Raw genomic sequence first — 27,359 nt, 5'->3', positions numbered from 1 at the left:
CTTGGATAGGATAATAGAATACTGAACTTGACCAATGTATTAATTCACCTTTTGGCTTTTCATGAAGCATAGATAAAACAAAAGTTTAAAAAATAACATTTTAATGATAAAAAACCACTGTAAAAGTAACAAATACTAATTCAAGAACTCCAATAACAAAAACACAAGAAGACCATTGTATGATACATGGTTCTCATCTCAGAATTGACATTTGCATGAACTTTAAACCCCTCTCATTATAGTCTCCTTTACTTATGTAATAACACAAATAATTGCAATAGTGTTTTTTGATAAGATAGCAAAAATATTCAGAACAAACAATCTCTAAAGTTAACAAGTAACATCTAAACACATAACAAGTTTCTTCCATAAAAAAAAAAACATTTAACTCAGCGAATATGTCATCTTACCAATAAACTTGAATATTCATAGGAACGCAAGATGAGCCATGATCTTCTAGAAAAGTACTATCAACATCATTAACTTTCCAAATTTATAAATTCTAGAAAATACCTGCTTCGACCACTATATCAAGGTCAATCTAATACCATTTCCAATATATACAGAAGAAGAAAAACATTATGTCCCTATAAAATAACATCATGAAATAAAAACTAATGACAAGAAATAACAGTTCCTTCTCTCTTAGTTGTGCAATGACATCAAAGGTAAATACTTGGTGGCAGATCAAGAATATGAGATTTTATAAACTTCCTGGTATCAAATGCTACTGCAGTTAATACAGCTACCTTTTGATTTTCTGGGTGGGAAGGGGTCTATGGATTTTTTGGGGAAAAAGTTTGTTTCTAAATTGAAAAAAAAAAAAGTTTGTTGCCAGAATGTGAAAAAATAAAGTTTATTTTATTTATTTTAATTTTAAATAGCCTCAACTGCATATCTGAATTGTTTCGACTTTTTTGTCATGTAAAAAAATTAATACCCTCTCCTATCCACAGAAAATCAAATTCTTGCAGCCTAAAGCAGTAGTACAGAAAAAAAATTATAACAGGGATTCCCTTTTGGATTTCAAAAATGTGTTTAGTTAAGATTTTTTTTAAGATTACAGAATACATTTATATTGACATAAAGGTGCTTTTAAAATTATCAGGTTTAGACAGGTTTTCAGATAATTAAGGGTTGGGTTTAGTCAGATTTACCTGTAACCTGAGTCATGTAATATATAAAAATAACATCTATAATATCATGTTCTTGTGTTAGCAATTTCGCACCTGCACAGAATGGGGGCAGAACAGCATTAACCTAGTAAAGAGGACAGTGGGGCAAATCTGACCAAACGGAACACACACAGGAAAAATTGTAACATACGTTTTCATATATTTCAAAATGGAAATATAAAAGGACAATTATAGAAAAGTTTCTGTGCTTATAAAAAAAATGAAGTCATATGGAAACCATATTATTTTTCGTTAATGAAATCCTATTGAAAACATATAAATACCATATGAATTTTTATTTTAATTGTTTTTCATGAATTACTTTCTTGTCAGAAACAAGTTTTTTCATGGTGGTCTTATATTTTGGATTGCATAATTATTAAATAAAATATAGTATTGAAAAATACCCTTTCAGAATTAAATTAGAACTGAAAAGATTATTCATAATTCACCATAAAAAAAAAAAGATTTTTTTTTAATTTAAGCCATTTTACATATTATTTCATGGTTGCAATATTCCCCTTTTTTATAAAAACAATAAAAATGACATGAATGAAATTAAAACACACAAAATAACACAATAATAATTACATACTGACAATGTGATAGTGTATATATTCACAATTTAAAAGATTGGAAGTTTTCATCTAGTCTCTCTCTAACCCTCTCCCCCCACCAAAAAAAAACAATAAAAAAAGATTTCACTCAACTCAAAACACATCAAATCATGTAAAAGACAATTTTATTTCTTAGATTTGCTTTGTCAAGACTTGTGTTTGGGATAAATAAAGCCACACCTTACAGTGCCTGAAACAATCCGTGTAACTAAAATAGCATCAATCGATCATCAATTACCAATCAGTTTCCAATCAGTCATTGATCCATCGTACTGATCCATTAAACCAGTGATCGCATCATGTGCCCACAGAGCTGTATATATATTTTATGGGTTCCTTTGTTTCATTAGTCAATTTTTACACATACATTTGTATTTAAATAATGTAATAGATTTAAACATCAATTAATAACTTTTACATTTGTTTCATTTTAAAAAAAATTAATATTTAATACCTTAAATTTAAGGTAAATTTAATATGGTAGTACATTTGATTGGTTCAAATGGAAAGTCTTAAATCTTCATGAACTGACCCTTTGTCATTTTATGTAACAAAACATTTATCAAATCAGATCACAGGTCATGGGTTATCGATTAATCAGTGATCAATCAGTCACTGGTCATCGATCCGTCAAATAGTTGCGCGGATCAGTTCAAGAACTGTATCTGGGACATAAGCTATGGACCTTTAAAAAAAAATTGAGTAATTTTTCAATAATAAATGATCAATGTATTGGTTCTAGAAAAAAGTTTTTATTTAAACTACACATTACAAATCAGTAGGAAATATGTTGAGTAGAGGTCTGAGTTTCTTAACACTAGTGGATACAGGAGAGGCCTTTGGGGTCCTGCCTGTTCCTGGTATATTGTTGTATTTTGTTGAAGCTGACAGAACTTCTCTGTTTGCAGTCTACAATAAAAAAAATACCTGATGTAACATGATCATTACTGGCTTTATTGCCTATTATATACTTAAGTGTCAGTCCTTGTAGGAATCAGGCAGTGGGTGAAACATGGTAATTTGACTATTTGCACTATCAGAATCAAGCAAAACAGACAAGATTTTCGATATGCCAGACCACTGAGTTACAATTTCATTGAAATGCAAGGAAAATAAACATTTCAAGGGCAGATAACTATGTCAAAACCCTAAATTTTTTTAAACATTCTCTTGAAAAGTTTCCATGCAAAGCCAGTGATGCTGAGATCAAATAATGGTATTTAGTCTTTAGTTTTCTTGGTATCTAACAGGAGATAATGCTATTATTTACAAAAAGCATTGTATCTAGAATGATACTTTATGTGGAAAGGTATAAAAGCAGATTTTATGGGGACTTAAACTCTCAGTTTTAATATTCAGAAACTAATATGAAACATGTCTAACCTGTAAGAGGATGACGTTGGAATATATTGATATTTTTTTATCCCATTTATCTTTACAACTTTGATTTTTTTTTTCATCATAAAATTTGACATCATTTAAAGATGTGAGCTATAAGATTTTGAACATTTTGTTTTTTGTTAGATAAGAAACTAGTTACACTCCTTGAGACATTTAGGTTTCCTGCACGCATGATATCCAAACGTACGCTAAACCCTCACCAAACGCACAATAAACGAACTCTTCTATCGTGCATTTAAACAAATGCTCCCATTGTGTGTTTACACACACGATACACGAACTCTCCAAGCGTGCTTTTAAACACACGATAGACAAACGCTCATATTGAGCGTTTAAACGCACCATAGACGAACAACAAAAAATAATAATAGACATATAATGAAGGCAGAAAAGAATAGAAAATAAAATTAATGAAATTATATAAATTAACAAAATGTAAAAATAACAGTTAAATCAAGGAAATAATCTAAGTACAAAAATAAATGAACGCTTGTATCGTGCGTTTAAACGAACGCTTCTGTCGTGCATTTAAACGGATGCTTCTATCGTGTGTTTAAAGAACACTTGTATCATGCGTTTTGAACGAATGCTCCTATTGTGCGTTTAAATGAATGCTCCCAGCATGCATTTAAATGAAAGCTTCTACCACTCAAAAGTGGGTCTATGAAAAATGGGTGATTATTAATCCTTCCAAAACCATTTATTTTATACAAAACAAAACATCAATGTAAAGGCCAATTATAAATTTAAATTATGAATAAGTAACCAAAAGTCACATTTAAAAGGGAACTAAATACAAATAAAACACAAATAAAAAATAATAAACGCAGAATGTGTTAATATTCTTTTAAATTCTAAATCTAGCTTCAAATGACAATAATACACCTTTTGCTTACATTTTCAGATTTTCTCTTTTGTTGTTTTGGTTCAGGTTTCCTGTTTTTGTTTTTCAGACACTGATACAGTCCAGATGAAACAGACAGGGGATTGTAACTCTCTAATTCTTCCATCTGTAAAGAGAAACATATATATATTATGAATTCTTATGTAATACAGTCTAAAAGAAACAAACAAAGAGTTGTAGCTCTCCAACTCTTCCATCTGTAACAAGAAACATACAACAATATCAAGGCACTTCTAAACTCACATTAATAGAGTTCAGAAGAAACATACAATGAGTTGTAACTCCTGACCTCCTCCAACTGTAACAACAACATGTATAAGATATAGGCTCCTCTGAAATCAGACACTGATAGAGTCAAGGTCTCAAATACTTCCATCTGTGGAAACATACAAATGAAATAGGCTAGCTCTCTGAACTCGCCATATTATATGGTTTTTGGGCTTAATTTTTTACCACATGCATTTATCTGGACTTACTCATTACAACTATTACAGGAGACCATGTTTAAAATACAAAATTTTATAACAACTGTCGTAAAATTTTGTATTTTGAAAAACAAAATCCCCTGAGCTACAACCCCCTGTCTGTTTCATCTGGACTGTATCAGTGTCTGAAAAACAAAAACAGGAAACCTGAACTAAAACAACAAAAAAGAAATCTGAAAATGTTACCAAAAATTAAACCCAAGACCACTAGGTGACAGGCCATTTACAAACCAGTTTAGCTTAACAATTTATTATTTAGCAAAGTCAATTAAATGGCTATTTTAATCTACTGCCTATTACAATGCAAGTAGGCCACCCTGCCACACAACCAAATTGTTCCACAATATAATTAACATACATTAATTTCAACTCCTTTTATCTATAAAAAAATATGTGTATTGACCCAGAAAGCTTAACTGGTACCATTCTACTACTATTAATGCAATAATCTTTATGACTCAAACAACTCAGTAATATAATATACCGCAGTGTTGCCTCAGTCGTTAGTTCTTTTTCTTATTAGAAGAAGCATGAGATTGTTTTATTTCTAGGAATGCATTCATTTGTCTCAATTTTCATTTACCGACCACTTTTTCTAAAATTGGTTACTGAGATTTTAATAAAATTAAGCTACAACAAAAATCTTGAAACAGAATTCTGCCAGTATGATGAACTTAATAACTGCATTTAGTATTTTATTTCATCATTTTCAAATGTATTTTTTTGCTTGCAGCCATTGTTACAAGCTTTTTTGTCTTTTCTAACAAAAAGAAAATTAAAATGATGCATTTGGTTAATACAGTTAGTTTCTTTATCCATTTTGTTTACTTAGCCTTCAGCCAACGTATACCTTATGTAATGAAAAATAATGTATACAAGGTCTAACTTCAACCCCCACTCTAAAGTAGAAATAAATGTTTTATAGCACTTCAAAGTTTCTAAAACATCTACAAGTTAACAGGTATGTCAATTTAATAAAATTCTTTTTCATCTGAGCTTAGAGTATGAGTTACATCTTGTTCCTAGAAAGCTTCCTGGCCTAGGTTTCATAAAATATCTCAAATTGAGATTTTTCTCAAATCTTTCAATTTTTCCTCAAATTTTTAATTTCAAGTCATTAGACAGGTAAAAATTTGAGTTAAGAAAGGATTTGACAAAAATCTTGATTTGAGATTCTTTATGAAACAGGCCCCCGAATCACTAGTTAAATAAAACAGCTAGGTTTAAAAAAAAAACTTGAAGCAAGTTTAAAAAAGGATACTCCTGCTGCATTCATCTAAAAAATACTACGTCTTTTGGGGAACAGGAAGTAGATGAGCCAGAATCTGAAAAGGGGAGACACAGTACAAGTCATCATGCAAAAGCAATACACCAAAAATGTAAGAATTCCCTCTAATAGTAGCTGAGAAATATGTTAAAAAAAAAGATTTCCATTATGCATCACATAAAAAAAGATGATTGGTAAACAGGAAGTACATGAGTAATGAGCCTGAAAATTGAAACATGGTACAAGTCACCATGCAAAAGCAATGTATCAAACATCTAAACATTGCCTCCAATAGAAGCTGAAATATCAGTGTGTAATAGATGAATGGACAGACTGACAGATTGACAAGGTGGATTCTATTATTAGGTAAATAGGTATAAATATTTTCTTTCATGCAGTTTTACAGGATTCCTTTTACCAGTACTAATCTATCATGTTTCATCAATATCCTCATATTTTTTTTATATGTTCAACGCTACCCATTTTCCCCTAACGTTCAATATATTTATTTGATTAAATATCCAAACCAACCTGTATTAATTTTTAAAATGCTCAAACACACCTATTTTTTCTATATTAATCTTGACCATAAGTACCTGACAAAATGCATCTGTGATTACATCAAGTGACTCCTCTGTGGCACCATCCAATGAAGTACCAGTCTGACAGGGAAGCAGTAGTTCTTGTACAGCTAAAGACTTTATAAGCAAGGTACCATTAGGGGCAGGTAAGAAAACATAACGACCCTTAGGTTTTTCTTCCTGGTCTTGTCTAGATCTGTTTACAGGTGGCAAGGTATCTAACTCCCCTAGCATAACTTGATCCTTTTAGTATAACATATAATTCTTAGTATATATGTATGCAGCTGCTCTTGCCTAAATTTCAATGCAATAATATTCATAGACATGACAAGCATTTGTATGTAAACTAAATATCATTGAGATATAATATATCTTGGTGTGTTTTCCCTATCGTAAAAATGTTGTGCCCTTGAAAAGTGAAAAATGACAGTTTTCGCAGATTTCTTTATATATAACTATTGTTTCTTTAAAATATCTCCAGGTAAATTGAATGCATCTGAAAAGTCTCTAAAAAGGAAAACTGGGGTCATGTGTGCCAAAGTTTGTTAACCTAAAGATCGAAGTCAAAGATCAAAGGTCAAAAGTCACTATTGTACCTACCCAACAAATTGTCGACACTTGATTTGATCTACCTTTATGCCAAATACCATATCAAAGACACACTTGGTTAGAAAAAAACAGAAACACATGTATGTTATTTTAGAATTCATACCTTTTCCACTAATTTATAACATAATGCTTTAAACAGCTGTTGATTTTTCTCTAAATCATCCCAATCAATTTTCCAACAGTTAGTTGCTACTGCTATCATTGGCTAAAATAACACAAGGATAAAAAGGTATACCATGTAAACATTTTACCTATGAAGACACACACATTAATGTTCTAGTAATAAGACAGCAACCAAAGCAGCTTGCAATGAATGCCAATCCAATTTGGGTTCCGAGATATGGACAGGTTGACAGAGTGACTGAAGAAGGTGATCCCAGCATACCACCCATTCATTGAGTAGGGGTATAATTATAGACCAAAAGGACATATAACAGAGACAATTTCTTTGGAAAATAATTTTTTAGTTATACACTGAAAATTACTATAGTAAGTAATCCAGGGTTTAATTACTATGTCATAAGCCTATCAAATGAGTGACAAAGATTGAAAGAGTAATCCAGGGGGAAATCAAAAGAATATAATCCAGGGACAAAGACCAGATATTGGAAACAGATATACACAACAAAGTACATGAAATAACCATAGTAATTCATACAAAGCAACAAAAGTAAATAAGCAACTCTGACTCTACTGAAAATGGGATCATATGCATGGCTAGTTGTACATTGTAAGTTTGGGACTGAACTCTCTCTATTAGGTCGTCCCTTATAAATTGTACCAGTATGTGCATTGTGTTCTAAATAGTAAACCTGCATTGTTGTGCATATTGACTCTTGTTCCTATTTAACATCAACCTAAACTGGTGCATGGACCAGGTGCACTGGTAGGGTAAGTATCCTCTGCTTTCTAGAGACATTCACCGAGTTACTTATAAAAAGTCAAGTCCAGGGTAGACAAAAGATGAAAGAAAAAATATGACACATTGAACAAATCAGTTTTCATGGTGCAGATGGATTGACCATAACGATCCACAAATTTATGACAACCTTAAAGTTAAACTTCAAATAAAGACCACCTATAGAGTTTATTGAAACATTTACATTTAAAATATGGAATATACAATACTTTAGATTTAATGATTTTAACTATCCTGTCTTACACTCACTAAAGTGGAAAAAATCAGCATGTTTATCAATTGGTCAATATTTTTCATACTTTTTTTCATTAGTTGTTTTTACAGATATAAATTTCTGAAGTTTTTCAATTCAAGTAATTGAATAAGAAATTCTGTGAAATTCATAATCAATCAAATTATAAAACCATTTAACTTGCACTGTCTATATTAATCCATAATATTATGAAACGAACACATGTATTGACATGACATTGCACTTTCCTGACAAAATCATACAATCATACACCATTGAACTGAAATGCAAATTCTAAGATTTGGGCGTAACAATGAGAGAAGCTAGATTTGTATCATTAAAACAATTCATTAATAATCATTGAAGATGAATGAAATTAATGTAAATGGGACCTGGCTGATATTTTGCATTCTCATCAAGCAGGCGTGGATCCAAGGACTGGCGTACCAGGTGTATGCCCCCCCAAATCGGCAAGAAAAAATTTTTAATCGCAAGTTTCACTCCATAATATTTTTTGCCTTGCTTTGCACAGCATTTAATTCAATTAGTGTCCCCCTAAACTCAAATCCTGGATTTGCCCCTGTCAAGATACAATCACATATCAATATATTTTTTTTTAAGTCTTTAAAATTTATAAGTAAATGATGGAAGGGCAGATATTGGTAAAACTAAATGCCCCTGAACTTCTTCATGACAATTAATTAATTGAACAATGCTTTTAAAGGGGATATACAGTCATACTTATCTTCAGTGACCTTCCTTTATTGAAGATGTAGATTGATGTAAAATGGAGCATACAAACGTTCCAATGATTTGTAAGAGTTGTGTCCCTTTCCCAAGGAAGAGCAAAATCATGGTCACAGAAGACAAATGGTCTTTATATACCTGTTTACTTAGAATCTGTGTGGTCATTGAAAAATACAAATTACGCGTAATTTTACCAAGAACCAATTACATAAGGATAATTTTACTATAGTTTTTAATGCCTTTTAGATCCTCTGAAAGTACTTTAATTCGTGGATACCAATTTCCGTCGATTAGGGAAGAAACACAACATCGTGAATTATTGAATTCATGGTTGTGAGGCTTTCAGTATAAATCAATGGGATTCTCCTTTTCGTTGGGAACCAAATTTCGTGGTTTGGCCTACATACGAAAAGCACGAAAATTGGTAACCCACGAACAATAATATTTTCACAGTAGGAAATTACTGAATACAATTTCAAGAACGGTGAAAACAAGATACTGCAGGATAGACAGACATGATAAAAATGCCTTTGGTCCTGTAAAAAATGTTTTTTTTTTAGTTGCCAAATCAGAAAGAAAGTTCAAAATATGAGATTTGGTCTGGTAATCTCTTAACTAATTCCACATAAGATATAACTTGCCATGCCAAAAACTACAGAATCACATAAATCCTGGGCTGGTAACAGACCACATACTCTGATCCTATAGACAGGTATAGACATACCCAGGGCTTTACTGGTTGATGGGAACGTCTTCATAGTAGCAGAATCTGGATGGATTGTCTAAAAATAGACATTTAAACTATAGAAAGAAATACCAATTTTGATTTCCTGTAAAGGCAAAAAAAATCACATGTACTATAGACAGACCATATTTCAGTATTTAAAAGAAAAGAGGAAAGGACATTTTTACCTAGGACATTATTTCTTTCTTGCTTTTTTTTGTGGCATGTCACAATAATTGTTTAAAGGCACTCACTAAGAATACTTGTATAAGTAACAATAAAAAAAAGGAGACTAAGCTGACTAACTCAAGAAACCACCTCTGGAAAACACAAAGTTATTCATTTTCTCAATTTGGAAACTAATCAAAACTGATAATTTGAACTTGAATTTTGTTAAATCTTTGTGGATCTTAAAATTTTGTTCCTCCAATAAAGTTGAACAATAACATCTTTCCAAAATTTTGTAAATTTTTCTGAATTCTTCCAATTAAGAATCAAATTTATAGATCTCTTATTCAGAATTGAACCTCCTCTTCAATAACCTCCATATGCATAATATTCTAAATATGGGGGAGAACTCTATTCAAAGTCAATGACAAAAATAAATAATAAATGATAATGGCAAATTTAACCATAGTGTGGGGTTATTGATCATTTCATATCTTGAAATCAGACTCTGTTAAATAACTGTGAGTTATTAAAGAAAGCCATGGTGTCTAGTTTTAAATTTATAAAATAGAATGACATGATTTTACTCAAAAAAGAACTTCCTGAAGAATAGGACACAGAAAGTCAATCTTTTTTAATTTAAAATCAGAATTTTCTGGATGAAATAAGGGGGTACTCCTTAAGTATTCATGAGTCCAAATATATTTTTGTACAAAGAAACTTGTCTAAATCAAACCACTTCTGGATTTAAAATTTGTTCTGTATAGATAGGTGTAAATGGTTTACAAAGGTTCTTTTCAATAGGAAGACAATTTGAAAATGTAATCATATTGATATAGAGTGAACTTATTACAATGATGCAAATACAAATCCTTCATCATATTAGTTATGTTTTTGCCTAAATAAGAAATACCTTATCTAATGAATAGAAAAAATCATAGAAAAACAAATAAAATATATTGCCAAATACTTAAAAATATCTGTATTTAAGTAGCACTCCAGCAAAAGATCAAGCAAAATGTGATTCATGGGTAAAAAGCCTACATATTTTAATTTTTGATATTTTGTTTGAAATGTCATAGTAAACAGAATTTAACGTGATTTTTCATACAACCCGTGCTCTTAAGAGATAAAAATTATATAGAATGCACTGTAGATTTCAAAATTAAGGGAGATAACTCTGTAAATGACACTAAAATACAATAGAAACTGTAGGATTTTCAATGTGGATTATCTCATAAGAGCAGGCAGATTTGAATGAATAATTGCACATTTCATAGTGTAGACCCATAAAACAACTGAAGGGATGTTGCCACAAAAATATAAATATGTAGCCTTTTTTGGGGTGTATCACATTTTTCAGATTTTGCGTGATTCTTACAAAGACATCTATTTCATATTTAATTGTCACAAGTGACATTTTTTCTTTTATCTTTTGACAACTTTCCATGAGTATAATGATTATTTAGAGATTGGCCCTCTAATCTGATAAAATCAGGAGAAAGTAGCACTTCCTTTATCAATGGTGCCTAAAGATTTTCTATAAATATATTTTGCATATATATCTCCTTAATTTTATACACCTAAGTTTGCCAACAAAATGTTATTGTCCCAAAGTAATAATCAATTGTTCTTTGTATATTTTTGAAGATGCTTAATTGCTAGGCAAACCACAAAAACAAATATTTTTTTTTAATATTTATTGGTGATAATTCATGAGTGGCTTTGTGATACTATACCATATTGGTTTATTGTGTTCTCTGTATAAATAAGAGCTTTCTACAATCACTTTACTTACAAAACTGCTATGGAATGGAAGCTGAGCAGGGTTTAGAATTCTTTCGCATAGGTCACACTTAATTGTGAGGTTTCTTCCCTCTGAAAAGAAGAAAAAAAAAATATGAACAACATGGACAAAAGGATATATGTTTATGTTAAGGCATTCCATCACAGACTCAACATAACTAAATCAACTGACAAATCTAATTATCAGTAAAATCCTACAATAATTGGTCTTTTTGTATCAACGTCTTGCTTGGACCTAGAAATGAGCTCCGACTCATTTTTTTTTTTTTTTTTTTAAGTCCAGATATATTCAGTCTTATCTAGTGAGAACATTTTCTGCATATAACTAGAATAGTGTTTTCTAAAGTAACCTTAATTTAGGTATATTCAAAATGCACAAAGGCTTAATATATTACATATAATTATACAAGTATTTTTTTTCTTAAAGAATGAAATATCTAATCCTTTCTACAGGAGATTAATCAAACTATCAAGAGGATGCACACCTTGGAATACCCCATTTTGTGATCAGGGAACATGACGAATTCATAGTTTCATGGTTTAAAACTGGAAGGAGATGTACTTGAAATCTGAAAAAAGGAAAGTTTCTCTCACCGTGCCAAAGTCATATTAAGTACCAGTCCACATAAAATTCAGACACTACCAATGGTAAAATGGTTCATGGTCAAGAAAAACCCACCAAATAAACGATGCTTTTTTCAGTCTACATATGCTATACTTTCACATAACAACAATCTTTTCTGTGTTTGGATCTGCACTTTTCAGAAAATCATACATTCATCTCCCACTAAAATCAACCAAATCAAACCAAATCAAGAACAATAACTCTTGCATAGCCCAATTTCATGTACAATCTATGTAATTTTTATCTCAAAAGCACAGTGACAAAATGAAAAATTAAGACTGGTTATGTGATCAGTTACTGTTTCTGAACAAGAAATAAAACTGAAATCGGTGGGTTTTTGACATGCATGAATCACCTTCTGTCTGATTTCTTTTATAACAAGCAACTATCGTGACTCCTGTAAAATTTGTCAAATCACAATGGTGGAGCAATAAGATCATTGACATCAACTAAAAATATTGATTAACAATCCAACAAAATTTGAACAAAATCAGTCAAGCAGTTTCCAAAGAGTTGGGTCCACAAGTGTGATGGTACAGATGGACAGAATGACAGACACTGATATTTCTATGTCCCCTTCCATATAGGGGTGATGGACAAAAAAGGTGTAAAGTAACAGATAGACAAACAAACAGACGGACAGACATGGGGATTGCAGTATAGCCCACCCCATCCTTAAACTGTAAAGATGCAAGGGTATAATAAAACCTGCCTTCATTTGTTTATTTGACAAATATCCTAAAATTTGGCAATATACCATATAGCAGTTTATTTTGGCAAGAGTAGAATTTGGCAATTCTGAGGCAAAAAGGTACATGAAAAATATTGGCATTTCTAATTTTGTCGTTACTTTGTACACTTTATGTACAAAAGCACAGAGTAATTATATTGTGAAGAAACACCCACTGAGTTGCTCATAAAAAGTGAAGTCCCATGTAGATGAAAAAGGAAAAGAAAACTATGATACATTTTCAAATCAGTTTTCATGGTGCAGATGGATACACCATAATGATCCACAACTTTCTGGTGACAACCTTAAAACTTCTGTGATGACTTTAATCTTGTAGCAACATAACCCTGTTCCAGAAGCCTAATTGTAAGAAGTCTAGCATGGTACAAAAAGTCTGAACAGTTACAGCAAGCACTGGCATAACTTTTGAGTTGCAATATGAAAACTCCATACTGAAGGGATGTTGCCACAAATGAAAGTAAAGTTGAAAATACTGAAAGAAAAGTCATCGCATTTTTCATATAGTTTGGTCAATAGTTTTCCTTTACCATCAATCTCTTAGTGTAGGTCAAGATATGTGGCTGACTTCACAGTGTCTGCAGTATCCTTTTACCTCAAGTTCTTTAGGGTAGATGTGATGTATCAAATCCCCGAAACTGGGACTGTTTAACGACATCTATATATAGTGAAAACTATGATTTAAATAATATAGCTCAATGAATGTTCCATCTTTTGGATCAGATCAGCCATAAAGTCAGCCTCATTAAGAGTGAAGGAATAGGTGAGCAAGCAGAAGAGCACAATTTCTTCCCATCCAAATGCCGACCATTTGTTTTGAAATCAATAAATGGACAGTCTATACATGTACTACATGTATTAATACATGATATATCGTCTGTATTATTTAACAATATTGTGAATTTATATTTCTCACATTCTATACTGGTGAGTAAAAATGCATGTGACTAAATTCGCTGTGATTACATTTCTGCATGTGTCTTTCCTGCCATACTACATTTTCTAAGTTTTCCACAGATTTTATGAGGAAACCAAATTTCCTTGAGCCAATCATTGATTCTGATTATTTCTCCACTCTCTATGATAAAATTAAGATTTTAACATGCTTGCTTTTTCATCTCTTGTGGAGAAAAAAATTTAAACCAGTTATTACAAGTAGAATCTGTATATTTATGCTGTTTATCTGATGGATAATTCATTTCATTGCTATCGTCAAATATGATTAGAATATTAACCAAAACTTTGTAATTACAGAATGATGAATAATGAAAATACATTTAAGTGGGCGAGATTTTTCCCAGTGCAGTACTTATACTATCAATCTAAGGTCACACTATGAGTAGCAATTTCTGAAGACAAAAATAAAGCCAGTTAAGCAACTTAGTAAAACTATTTACTCAGACAAAGAAGAAATATTTCTTATTATATTATACTTAAGTTGCATGCAGTAAATTATTAAAGGAGGAACTCTTTCCGCATTCTATCCAGCTTAGGGTTGATGAATTAGAAAATGACTAAGAAGGAAGAAAATTAAGTCTCTCCAAAAGATAGCAAACCTAATCATTTGCCTTTGATGTATAAGTATAATAAAATATGTATTTTTCTAGTCACTTAGATGTTAAACACTAAACATGACAGACTAAATATATTTACAACTTGTAAAATCTTACTGTTGATTAAGATGAAAATCATGTCGGTGTAATTAAAGGAAAAAACTGTACCGGCTTATATATGTATAGTTTTATTTGTAAATTGAGCAATTAAATTAGCTCTAGGCTTTAAATGGATGATAACTGTAGAAAATTTCCAATTATACAACAATCCTAATTCCTGAGAAAAGAAATACTAGAGAATTCAAACCAGCTGTTCATTTGGAACAATCTTTTTTTATCTTTTTATCACATGATGAATGAACAATGTGTTAAATTTGGCAATTAGTGACAAATCAGAATACAAAAATTTTGGTTTTTCAGATTTTGACTGATGCTTAGTCATGTAATAAGTGCTAAGAGCTAATGGTAAAAATTATGTAGATTTTTTTTCTTTTTTGTGTATATTTTCAGACAGATGCTTAAGTATGGCAAAATTGGCAATTGGCCACATAGTAATTACTCTCAGATCAGTGACAGATTTATGGAATATCTAGGCTTGGAACCTCTCCTACACCAGCCAGGAGCATCCCTTCCTTTCCAACCCAGTGTAGCCATAAATGTCACAGTGGTATGAGTTCAAGTCCCGCAGAGAAACAAGCAAAAATTTTGCTTCATATATTAGTTAACATATTTGTAATGATCAAAGAGAAACTGCTATATTTAAGTCCTTTTTATTGCAAAGTTGCACTTGAAAAAATATGTCAAGCCATTTTTTTTTAATCCTCAAATGCTAAAAATAACCTTCTATGAAATCATTTGCAAATGAATCTATAAAGAAAAAGATTTTAAAAGTACCAGCAAGTTTTTAACACAGTATGTTTGATGCTAATCAAATGTGCTACATCTTGAAAAATATGCTTTTAAAACCATACAACAAAACATCAGACAATCTGGGTGTAAATGTACATGTATCTACAATAAGACTTATCAATTATCAATTTTTATCGTCTTCAACATTTATCTTCGACTGAAAGTAAAGAAGGATTATCCCATTAAGGGATTTTTAGCTTTCTTACCCATAAAAATGTGGATTAAACTGTAATTGAACTCAAACAAGTATATCTACAAGGATTTGAAAGTTAAAAGAGTTATAATCAATAGGAAAATATTATTTTATTGTCATTTTCTTCAGAGGAGATGGTATCAGCAGCATTTTAAATCAGATTAAGAGCAGCAACAATATTTCTCACACAAATTGTACATTAAATTCAATCTTATTTCTCATCTTCAGTTTAATTAACATTTTACTTCACCTTAAATCACAAATCAATCTTCCCAGAAACCATAAAATTTCCAATATTTGGCTTTTTGTGACAAGAATAAATGTTATATCTTCTTGGATCTTTTCCTCGTGAAAAAGAAAATCACTTTTAATGGACTTGTGAAGTCTTTAAAGTGAGAGGGCATCAGATCTTAAAAATCTTGACAATCTTTTTGTTCTTCAAGAAATTGTAAAGCCAAATAAACAATTCTTCTCTACCTACAAAATCTATTGATCACATGCCTATTAAATGGAAGAGCTATGTAAAAAAGTTCAGGCTTAAAAAAACATCACATTTCTGCTCTGACAATGATATTTAATATTTGGCAGATAAAACCCCATTTCCTGAATAATTCCTGTAAACTCACTTCTCTGCCATAATTCTATTTAAATATGTTGAAATTTCTTATTTCCTGCAAAAACTCTTGAAGTATCAAACATGTATTAAAAATCAGTCAAAATCATTTTGCATTTCACTCTGCACATATTACATGACCATGTTCCACTGGATATTGCCAATTTTTAGAATTATTTTGAGCCATCTAGCTAGCTTGGTTAATGGTACTTTTCCAACTTTGAAACTATAATGAATTTTGTATATTTTGGGAATTTATATTAGTTGTAAATATCAAGGAATTGTAAGACCTTATGATGAAGTAGCTTTGTTTTCTTCCTTTGACAAGTATAAAGAAGACTGATGCATAAAATTTAGTTCATTAACATTATTCAAGTCTACAGTACTATTCTGAGTCAATTAATTCTTTAATATAAAGGGGGATAACTCATGTTTAACATTTTTACTAGTTACTTCTTTGTATTTCTAAATCCACACAAAAAATATTGAAAATGAAACTGTGCAAGAATGAGTTATCTGGAACATATTAGAACTCTCCTGAAATGTCTGAATGGATTGAAACTAAACTTGAAAAACAGCTGTTCACGACAAACTATATGAAATATCACACATGGCCAATATTTCAAAACGATGGCCGTTCAAAGTTGAAAAATATCGCTATTATGATGCAAATACAGTTTATAGAAATTGCGGCCATTCCAAAGCGGCTGCAGCTAAAAAAAACCAAGGAGTCCTAACAATTAATTTAAATGCTTCTAACATCAGAATTATGGTAAAGGAAAGTCATGAATTCATACTTCCCACCATTAAACACCAGACTTCTCAATAACAAGGCAGTGATAAACCAATTCAGCAGCGAAGTTAAGTCTTTGGCAAAGGATTATTCCCTTAGCTGTAAGTTTCTTTCTATCTATTAGTTATCAAGATATGGGCAAAAAAACTGCAAAGGCCATCATTTCTAGCCTTTATAGAGAAACAATATTCAACTTTGAGTATCCATCTGTGTAAGAATCAGGCAATAGGTACAAAATCATTTTCCTCAATCTTCTCATTTTTGCCTTAAATATATTCAATACATCTTGAGAAAGCAAACAAAAACTTATTTAAATTTATCCTGCAGCGTTTGTGACATGGATATTTTTTTTATATAGGGAAAAAGTGGTAAAATATTTTCTCTTCATGAATCACACTTTATATACATTTTGCTTAACTCTTAGACAGATAAGTACTTAACTAACTGGAGACAACTGTTGGGATGACATTTCATTCTAACTATAAATGTTTTCAGAAAAACCAAACACATTTTGTTGAAAAATTTCCAAAATTCAGCAGAGCTGTCGTGAGAAATAGAACAAAAACAACATAATAATGAATCCATGATGGTATACCAAAAAACTTTTTAGCAATAGAAATAATCAAAATATTTTATTTTTTTAATTTTTTTATCTATAAATATTTAGCATTAAGTAAGATAAACAGAGTCTGTTACTAATTACACTGACCCCAGTGACTGCAGTTTTACCACATTAGGTTAGGCATATAAAGTAATGTATAGAATGGTAGATAACGACAGTCAACTCTGGTTATTAAAGAACTAATGTCCATGGTACATGCCTCAATTGGAAAGCAGAGGTAAACCAATGAACTCATGACTACTTGCAATCATAGAACTAAAGTACATGCTTCCATTTAAAACCAATGAAGTAATGACTACTGACAACCGAAGAACTAATGTACATGCCTCAATTTAAAACCAATGAACTAATGACTGCTGGCAACCATAGAACTTATGCATATGCTTCAATTTAAAACCAATGCACTAATGACTACTGACAACCAAAGAACTAATGTACATGCCTCAATCTAAAAACAGAGGTAAACTAATGATTACCGGCAACCATAGAACGTGTTCTCATTACTTGATAAACTAAGCTTATTAATTTAAGCACATGATACACTTATCTCTCTATTTGTGATAGTTTCTAAAGTCACATGTTTGATTACTCTAACCAAGAACCAACAACACAAAGAAAATAAGAGGGCTTCATGTCATGAAAACAAATACATATTACACAAAAAAATTACCAAAATCTCTTCTGAGTTTTTGAGTTACCATACATCATGTGAACAGAGGGACGGACAGTGGTATACTAAAATACATTTATCAAAGACATGTGACCCTGTATACACAGAAAAAGGTTCAACTACATGTAAGTGGGGAGTTCACTATCTAAATCAAAGCTTTCAATACCACTCATGGTAAAATTTACACAATATTTGTACTTACCAGAGACAGTTGAGGGTAAAACAATATGGAGGTGCTCACTTTCTGTACTGGTATCCAACAACCAGGAATTGAAGAAGTTCTGTAGACTCAAGGCATCTTCAAATAAAAAAATGCTTTGCAAAATTTTTAATATAAAAAAGTCTTTACAAATCTTTAACTCATAAGAAAGTAATCTTTCCTAAAATTGAAACATATATTTAAGATTAATAAAGGGAACCATGATTTGGATGGTAATCAAAAGAATACATTCTGAGAATGAAGACTAGACATGGAAAATAATCAACAAAGAACATAAAATAACCAAAATAAGATGTACAGAGAAACAAAAGTATATGAGCAATCTGTACTCCACTAAAAGCTGGGAGCATGGACCAGGTGCACCGGTAGAGTAAGCGTCATCTGCTTTTCTAGAAACACTCACTGTGTAGCTCAGAAAATGTCACGTCCAGGGTTGATGAAAGAGGAAAGGAAAACCATGACATGGTGAACAAATCAAACATTTTCCTGCCAATTATCTCCCCTTTGAAAGAGCCTTTTTTTGTTTTTTTAATATTTGAAACTTAACCAAATATGTAGTTTTATGCCAAAAATATTATATAAAGATAATGTTTATACATCATATAAAGCACTTTAAGCTAAACAAGAGGCTCCCAGGAGCCTTAATTGCTGATTTGCTCACCTGGTTCAATTTTGCCTTTCAAAGGCAATAAATTTAACAAGAAGTTGTCCAACAATTTTGACTCAAGAAGACTTTGGTAGGACTTTAATATCTTAAGGATCATTTCAACAGTTGAAAGTTTCTTTTAATCTATCATAGTTTTCAAAATATTGGCTGAAAACTGTAAAAAAACTAGAGGCTCAAGAGAGCCTGAATCGCTCACCTTGTTAACCATTTGCTTATTTGGAGAACTTGAGGAATGAGACAGGCTAAGTTAAAATCAACTAAAATGTCAAATGTAGGAAATGCTTTTAATAGCATTTTCATGACCTGAACCAGAATTTTGCTAATGGCAACATTTTTTAAATTATTTTCCAAAACCTGTCTTCCTACCCCTAAGTTCCATTTTTAGTATAGACAGCTATATCTATTCACGGATTATAAATCACAATAATAATCACAATACACTATAGAACTATTATGCTTATTTTCATTCAATTATCTTAAATGGTTTTAGAGAAGAAGACTTTCAAAGTTGTACATGTGAAAACAAAAACAAAAAAAAACTGTTTCAGGGGCTGTGACTCCTACATCAGTCCATGAATGGTTTTAAAAATTTCGTCATAGGTCAATCTAATGATGCTCAACAATATTAACCATGCATTGAATTCTGTGCAACAGTCATTTTGTGTAGAACACACCAACGTAAAATCATGCCAAGTTTAAAACCTGTCAGTGTAGTAGTTTCAAAGGAGAGGATTTTTTTTAATTTGTCCACAATGACGATGACGGATGCCAAGTGATGGCATAAGCCCACTTGGCCTTTGGCCAGGTGAGCTAAAAAAAGAAGTAAATTTTTCCCTTTAAAGGGCAATAACTCTTACAAGGAGTTGTCCGACAACTTTTATCCCTGAAGACTTTTGTAGTCCTAATAATGAGGATCATTTCAGCTATGAAAGAATTTGGCTTAACCTAACGCTGTTGGAGATATATGCAAAAAACTACTGTCTGACCCCTATGTTCTATTTTTAGTAACGACAGCCATGTTTTTCGACAATTCAAAAATCCTGTACATCAGTTCTATGCAGGATACCCCTAGAACATCGTACCAAGTTCGGTTACAGTTGATCAAGTAGTGTCAGAGGAGAAGATTTCTGAAAGAAATATCATTAAAAATAGCAAAAAATGTTGAAAAGTGCAATAACTCAAACATGGCTTAAAGGATTAAAACAAAAATTTGACCACAAATATATCTCATCATGCTGAACACTTTAATCTAACATTAGAATTTAGCTAGACCTAATGGTTTTGGAGATATATGCGAAAAACTATTGTCTGGCCCCCATATTCTATTTTTAGTAACAGCGGCCATGCTTTTTGACATATCAAAAATCCCCACACCATTTCTATGCAGGATACCCCAAGAACATTCATACAAGGTTTGGTTCCAATTGGTCAAGTAGTGTCAGAGGAGAAGAGTTTTGAAAAATTGTTAACGACGACAACAATGGACGCCAAGTGATAGCAATATATCACATGGCCTTCCACCAGGTGAGCTAATAAAAGTACATACTTCTATATAAATTTGCAAAATGACTGAAAAGGACGTTCATGGTAATAAGTATGATTTACCCTACATAGATAATTTCGTAGATTCCCATAACATATCCCTCAGCTAATTCAAGTTTTCCACCAGAAAGAAATTGCAGATTGAAAGAATTTTGGCAGAATTAATGAGGCAGAGAGTTATAAAGAAGGAAATCGTCTTGTATAGAAAATATAAATTTGAAACTGGACAGAACAAAATTCCTGACATTTAAATTATTTATATTTGAAATCATCACTCTAGAATTTTTATTTCTCATCACCACTTTAAAGTGAAATTCTGGACAGAGACTGTTGTAAGTAAGCACTGTAGAGTTCAAAGGTAAAAAGGGGAATTCTGAATTTCAACCCCATTCTTTCCCCCAAAAAAATATTTTTAAAAAAGCCATGAATGCATATGCTATGTTTCAATATAAACTGAGAAAGACAGTTAACCATCTATCTTCTGCATTTATTTCTCACCTGTTTCCAGTTGTACAATATCCACTAACCCACCAGAAATACTACTGTTGTTTGATGTTATACTATTCTGGCTGCCCAGTATCTCACAATCAACAACATTTGTATCTTCTTCTATATTAAGAGCAACAACCTGTATCCTCTAAAATACAATTCAATATTGTACAAAGGGTAAATGCCTCTAAATTGATAATCCAGTTTACCCACCCATTTTGATGTCATAACATTTTTGTTGTTGATGCCAAATACAAGCTGATTTTTTTCCAATACAAAACTATTTCAAGGTCATACAAACTTTTTCAATAAAAGTAGAGAGTTACCCTAGCTTAAAAGTTTGGTTCTATGATAAGCAACACTGCCTTACAATAAGAAAAATATTTATGAGGAGGTGACCTTTTTTTTTTTTTAGGAAATCCCTGCCAGCAACTTTCACAATTAGGTTTCATTCTCGACTACAATTACCTTGATATTTTCAAGATTCATCAACATAACTGCTTCTTCAATCTGTTTCTGAACTTTCTGGCTATTTTGAGAGGTCAACAAGATGACCTCTAACTGGTTACACAGACCTCCCATTGTCTGTAAAAAAAAATAAAACAAAGGTATAGTAAAGGAATGCATAGAAAAGAAAAACCATAAAACTCAAATACACAAACTAGGTCAAAGAAATTTTTATTTTCAAAAATGAATTACGTCAACATCTGCAACAAATTCATATGTGTCACAATGACACACTTCTTGAAGTTACAAGTAAAGTCATCATCTTAAAATAAAATCCAATGAAAACATATGCAAAATACAGCTGCCTGAAAGCACATGATATGTCATTTCAGTGTTCAAAGTGCCATAACTCTGAAATATTTTTTTGTGGAAAAATTCAATTAAATAAAAATTGATAAAATAATAAAAAAGAGAGTTTTCTTCCATAAAGACAAACTTTCAACTAAAAAAATTTAAAAATCCCTCAAGGTATTTTTTTAGTTATCATCTGAAGAGTTGATGAAAGGACAGGCAAGCAGATCTATACACGAAACAGCCATCAGATAATGACAAACACCAGTGAATACTGCAATTTCACTTTTTCTTCTTTTAGCATATACTTGGCAAACCATTTGTTTTAGGAGTTACAAAATTCAAATCAAATTGTAAAGAATTGTTTTTGGTGAATGCAGACCTTTACCAAAAATGTAAGAAAAATATTATTTCAAATGATTACTAAATAACTTTCATCAAATTAAAAGTTTTTACCAAGATAAGACAAACAATTTACAAAGAAAAAAGTTTAAAACTGGATTTTTAACATTTTTGACCAAAAAATCAGACTTACTTACAGGGACCATTGTTTTCAACTGTCTATGAAAGTGTGCACATGCCTCTTGTAATCCTTGAATAATACAACCTCTATTATCTGCAACACACCAACTGTTGTCATGGATACCATTGTAAAGGTCAGAGATAGCTGACTGTATCCTGTTGAAATTATTTTTCACATGGGTCAATGGCAGCAGAAGCTAAAGAGTGAAATTTTAATGTTTCATAATTCTATAAGAAGCAGTCTTTTTAATATCAGGTAGGTAGTTCATTAATGTGGGGAAAAAAACAACCACATTCTTTTCTTTTTACTTACTCAGAAAATGTTACAGACCACATAACCAGTATTAGTTTTTTATTTGTTGCACTTTTAATATGATACTTTGTTATTATAATTAATTGGGAATGTCAGTGCACCATGTGCACCATCTCTACCATTGGCAGTGTTTAAATTCATGTGGCATAGCGCTTAAAACTTTTTAAGGTACAATATTTTTTTGCATGTGAATGGAGTTTTCACTGGGTACCAAATTTAGTGGAATTCATGATTAATTCAAACCAAGAAATCTAATCTAAAAATAAAATGAACATTTTCCATTGAAAATCTAGATGCTCTAAGGAAATGGATGAATCCAAACTTCCAAGATCTTACAAAATTTTGACATAAAGCAAAGAAATGTATACCTTTACAATAGATTAAGACCTGTCTTATGGTACTGCAAACCAGTATTGTCATTTGATTTATTTTTCTGTATCAAAGTTAATTTTATTTATGAAAAAGCAAATCAGTGCAGTGTTAAAGTTGATTTCAAAATAATGAAAAAAAAAGTTTTTTCATGAAAGGGAAATCCAGTTTCTCTGAAATAGCTTTTAAAGTTGCCGTTTAACATTTCAAAAATTAAACATATTTACTTTCCTTCTGCTGGTTTTGGTTTTATGATACTACTACAGAAATTACCTCTGGATAATGTTTAAGTGACATGAGACTAAAGAATGGCATCCTTGATGGTCCACCTATATTTGTAGCAATGGAAAAGACATTCTCTAATGTCTTACACAAATCATTTACAACTTCTGTGGATGAGATCAAAGGCTTCACTACCTCCACAAGGAGCATTCTTACTGTAAATAAATTTGCTGGTATGTAATGATTGAGCAAATATAAATAAAGTATGACATAGTTTCTTAAACCTATTTCAGCTGGTCTGTAACTATTATACACACACTGTCTCAGTTGAGGGTGGTATACTAGATTAACACAAGAAGGTAGAATATTGCCGAGATGAAGTCAAGAATGATTTTCTTTTCTGAGTGTAGTAATCTAGTATACCACCCTCAACTGCAGGCAGTATGTGTAAATGAGTAATACTGAAAATTATTAAGTTCTTACTTGGATAAAGTCTCAAAATAATTTAATCCACTGTTCTTGTATAGAAACTTAACAATCCCATTCATCTTTGCACTATTTGTCATATCCCTTTGCATCTGTATTTGCCAATATATTATTGATAGTTTCCTTATTCACATTTGTAAAATCCATTTTCAACAAATTACATCTGATCTTTTTGTGTTAAAGTGGTAGTATAAAAATGCAGAGAATGGAACAGAAAGGATAAGAAAGATATCCAGTTGGAGCAGGTTGTATCCTTGATACTACCGGTAGTTGTGCTAATTAAGTGTAAGGACTGTGGTTTAAAAAAAAATGCACCTAACTGGGTTATTAACTCATGTTTTGTTTAGGCCTAGAAAATAAAAACATGTGTTTCCGGTAAGATCCTTTTCAAAATTAGGGTAGGTAGGATTTTTTTTTTTCTTTTTTTTTTGAGGGGGGGAGGGGGTGCAGATTGTCAATATGGATATGCCCTAGTGGTCATATGTGAATAAAGGTTAATCAAAGAACAATGATCAATAGGTTTTTAGCCTCCAAATGCTGCCATTTTGCAATTTTGATTGCAAATACTGAACTCGCACTGGCACTCGCCATAGTGTTCTTACTGTGATAATGGGTCTCCACACCGGAGAGCGGACACAAACTAGGGTCGGTCGGGTTACCGGAAACACATATTCTTTTTTAGGCCTTACACTTTTTTTTTTTTTTTCGAGTATTAAACGTAAGAAATTATCATTAGTATAAAGGATTTCTTAATATGTGGAAACTGGTGTGTTTTTATTTACAAAACATTTTCAATAATGTATTCACTCTTAACATATACACTCCTTGAGACATTTAGGTTTCCCGCACGCACGATACCTAAGCACACGCTAAACACTCACCAAACACACAATAAATGAATGCTTCTATTGTGCGTTTAAACCAACGCTGTTATAGTGCTTGTAAACACACGATAAACAAACACTCCCAGCGTATATTTAAATGCACAATAAAAGAACGCTCACAGCGTGCGTTTAAACATGATAGATGAACGATAAAAAACAATATTGACAAAAAATGCCAGAAGTAAAAATAGAAAATGGAATTAATGAAAATATATAAATTGATAATAGCAAAATATATAAAAATAACAGTTGAATCAATGAAATAATCAAAGTACAAAAATAAACGAATGCTTCTATTATGCATTTAAATGAACGCAAAACGATGTGCAAACACATGAAAAACAATGGACGAATGCTAAAATGGGAAACAGGAACGTTTCAAGGAGTATATAAAGGCAAACTGAACTGGTATATTGGTGGTTTAAAGGGCCAGTCAGAGGCGATATGGGAAATTTATAACAGCTCATCAAAGGCCAATAGACTGCATTTTCAATGGTTTTTTTTTTTTTCAGTTTGGTATTGTCTCTTTCACACTTTCCCTGTTTCCACTTACTACTCTACTATTTTTTTGTAAATTGTTTAAGGATTGAAGCTCAGAGTTTATCTGTTAAATTATCAAAGACAATATGGAAGTTTTTATTTCCTTACAGAGAACTTGATTTTTTTCTAAGATACATTTTGTTATTGGAAACCATATGTTGTATTATCAGCTGTTAACGTTGGATCATCTCAAATATTTGTTTGTTTTCTAACCCTGTTTGTTGCTATATAACAAACATCCTCAGAGATTCAATGGAGCAATTTTACCTGGTTGTTTGCCAAGCAACATCCTGGTTCCTTCTGGTCTTTTAGTGTTCCCTGCCATAACTTCAGCCTATAATATGAAAAAAAATAGGTTCAATACAATTTATAAACACAAAGCAGATTCTATGCATTAAGAAATACTTCCAAAGCAATATAAATTTTTTTTCTTTTCTTTTATTTTTAAACTGCAGTTAAACTTCAGTTTTGATGATTTATACTAGGCTAAACTACAAATTGCATTTTCCAAATATTGATAATTCAAGCTGAAAGCTGAATACCTGCCAACTTTTGAAAAACCCCATGGGGGTTTTTAGGCGGAACAACGTGTGAAGGGACATTTTTCGGGACATATTTTGCAAACTGCATGAATTTTACTGTAGTAATGTGTGAATGAGACAACCACTATAGTTTTAAAGGGCCTTTTTAGATGAAAAATACATGCATGCACTGTAATAGATCCTTGTTTCTAAGACGATTTTTTGTGGTGGATTCCTCAAATACCTAATTAAAAATCTAAGATAAAAAAATTAAAAAAATAAATGAGAAAATTTTTATTTACTTTTAAAATACATTGAGTACATCTTTCATTCATTCCATTAATGACAAATGCAGGGTAGTCACTGTTCAGTTTTGAACTTATAAGGTTTACTCCAGTCTTGCAATTGGTCTATGTGAGAGAAAATATTATGAAAGAAATCGTAGTCTTTCTTTCAATTAAATGAATACCATAGGAGATCTAGTTTGAGGAAATGCTACAAATATTCAAGAATGTGACTACCAAATTTCCAAAATCAACACTATTTAAAAGGAATAGTATTTCTTTCTTTTGGAAAGAAAACGAGGTATGAACATTAAGCTATAAATGGGATTTACTGAAGGTTTTACTTCAATATTAACAATACATACTTTGTTAGTCATGATCATTTAAACTTAAAGTCAAGTTGTTATTGTTGATTAAGTAAATACCAGATTTCTTTCCCTGTTGGATGTTAATATGATATTTTAGTTGGTTGCAAATCTCTTGCTACTTGTATATGTCAAAGAAACAATAACCCCACTGGAATGAAAAGTGATGAAGCCCCAAGGGTGGCCTTTAACCTCACACCACAGGACAGGTACTTTTTTCCTTGTTTGTATTTGTATATGCATATTTCTGTTTAAAACATTCACTGACTATTTTTTTCAGTCATTTACTCAAGGATTTAAATATATATAACTCCTATATAACTCCTAGCTGCGAAATCGTAGCTCTTGGTCTTTTTTTTATTTTGCGATCTAACGTTAAGAAAATACAAAAAAAGTAGTTAGAGCTACGTTTCGCAGCTAATATAACTCCCTGATTCACTCATGTCAGTTTTTGCCAATATTTTGGGTGAGCTATCTGTTTCAGCACAGGTTGCACAAAGTTACTGAAAAGGATTTAACAATGTCAGAAGACTTTACCAAATCCTGTTATATATCTTCAAATTTAAGCATGAAACTTCATATGATTTCCAGAATTGTTGACATTGTTATCGAGACTTCTGCTTCTGCTCAAGCAGACGAAAACAAAATGACCGGAAATACGAATTCTAACTTTGGAAGCTGTTTCGGGGCAAAACCGGAAGCACGTGTTGAAGAAAAACATTTTGGTTTGTTGACTAAATTATAATTTAATATTCTTTTCGAAAACATTAACTCCT

At 31.5% G+C, this 27,359-nt stretch overlaps 2 protein-coding genes across 4 annotated transcripts in view; one reads left to right on the top strand and one right to left on the bottom strand.

Annotated features, from left to right (window-relative positions):
- Nucleotides 1–84: 84 nt before the first annotated feature.
- LOC148610411 (meiosis 1 arrest protein-like) lies at nt 85–27,265 on the bottom strand. 3 transcript variants are annotated; one of them, XM_088543105.1, is made up of 13 exons: nt 27,121–27,264; nt 25,681–25,747; nt 23,555–23,718; nt 22,617–22,796; nt 21,748–21,864; nt 21,289–21,427; nt 18,564–18,659; nt 11,628–11,707; nt 9,579–9,719; nt 7,143–7,244; nt 6,446–6,673; nt 4,090–4,203; nt 85–2,701 (listed from the first exon to the last, which is right to left on the bottom strand). In XM_088543105.1, the coding sequence occupies exons 2-13, from the start codon at nt 25,736–25,738 to the stop codon at nt 2,561–2,563; spliced, it is 1,560 nt and encodes a 519-aa protein (XP_088399231.1). In that variant the 5' UTR covers nt 25,739–25,747; nt 27,121–27,264; the 3' UTR covers nt 85–2,560. The 3 variants fall into 3 exon arrangements, with proteins under 3 accessions (XP_088399231.1, XP_088399232.1, XP_088399233.1); XM_088543106.1 differs by having other exon boundaries at nt 9,633–9,719; XM_088543107.1 differs by lacking the exons at nt 85–2,701; nt 4,090–4,203 and adding an exon at nt 4,220–5,907 and having other exon boundaries at nt 27,121–27,265.
- LOC148610410 (RNA cytidine acetyltransferase-like) overlaps nt 27,264–27,359 on the top strand; it is a 33,597-nt gene continuing 33,501 nt past the window's right edge. Inside the window, exon 1 of the mRNA XM_088543067.1 lies at nt 27,264–27,308. The gene's annotated coding sequence lies outside the window, so the exon portion shown is untranslated. The remainder of the gene's footprint in view (nt 27,309–27,359) is intronic.

This window comes from Perna viridis, chromosome 8 (genome assembly GCF_037379345.1).
Source record: "Perna viridis isolate PV_CMFRI_1.1 ecotype Kerala chromosome 8, ASM3737934v1, whole genome shotgun sequence".
In the NCBI taxonomy this organism is placed as follows: Eukaryota; Metazoa; Mollusca; class Bivalvia; order Mytilida; family Mytilidae; genus Perna; species Perna viridis.
Note: the sequence above shows the minus strand (reverse complement) of the source record. Positions and strands in the feature narration are given on the sequence as shown.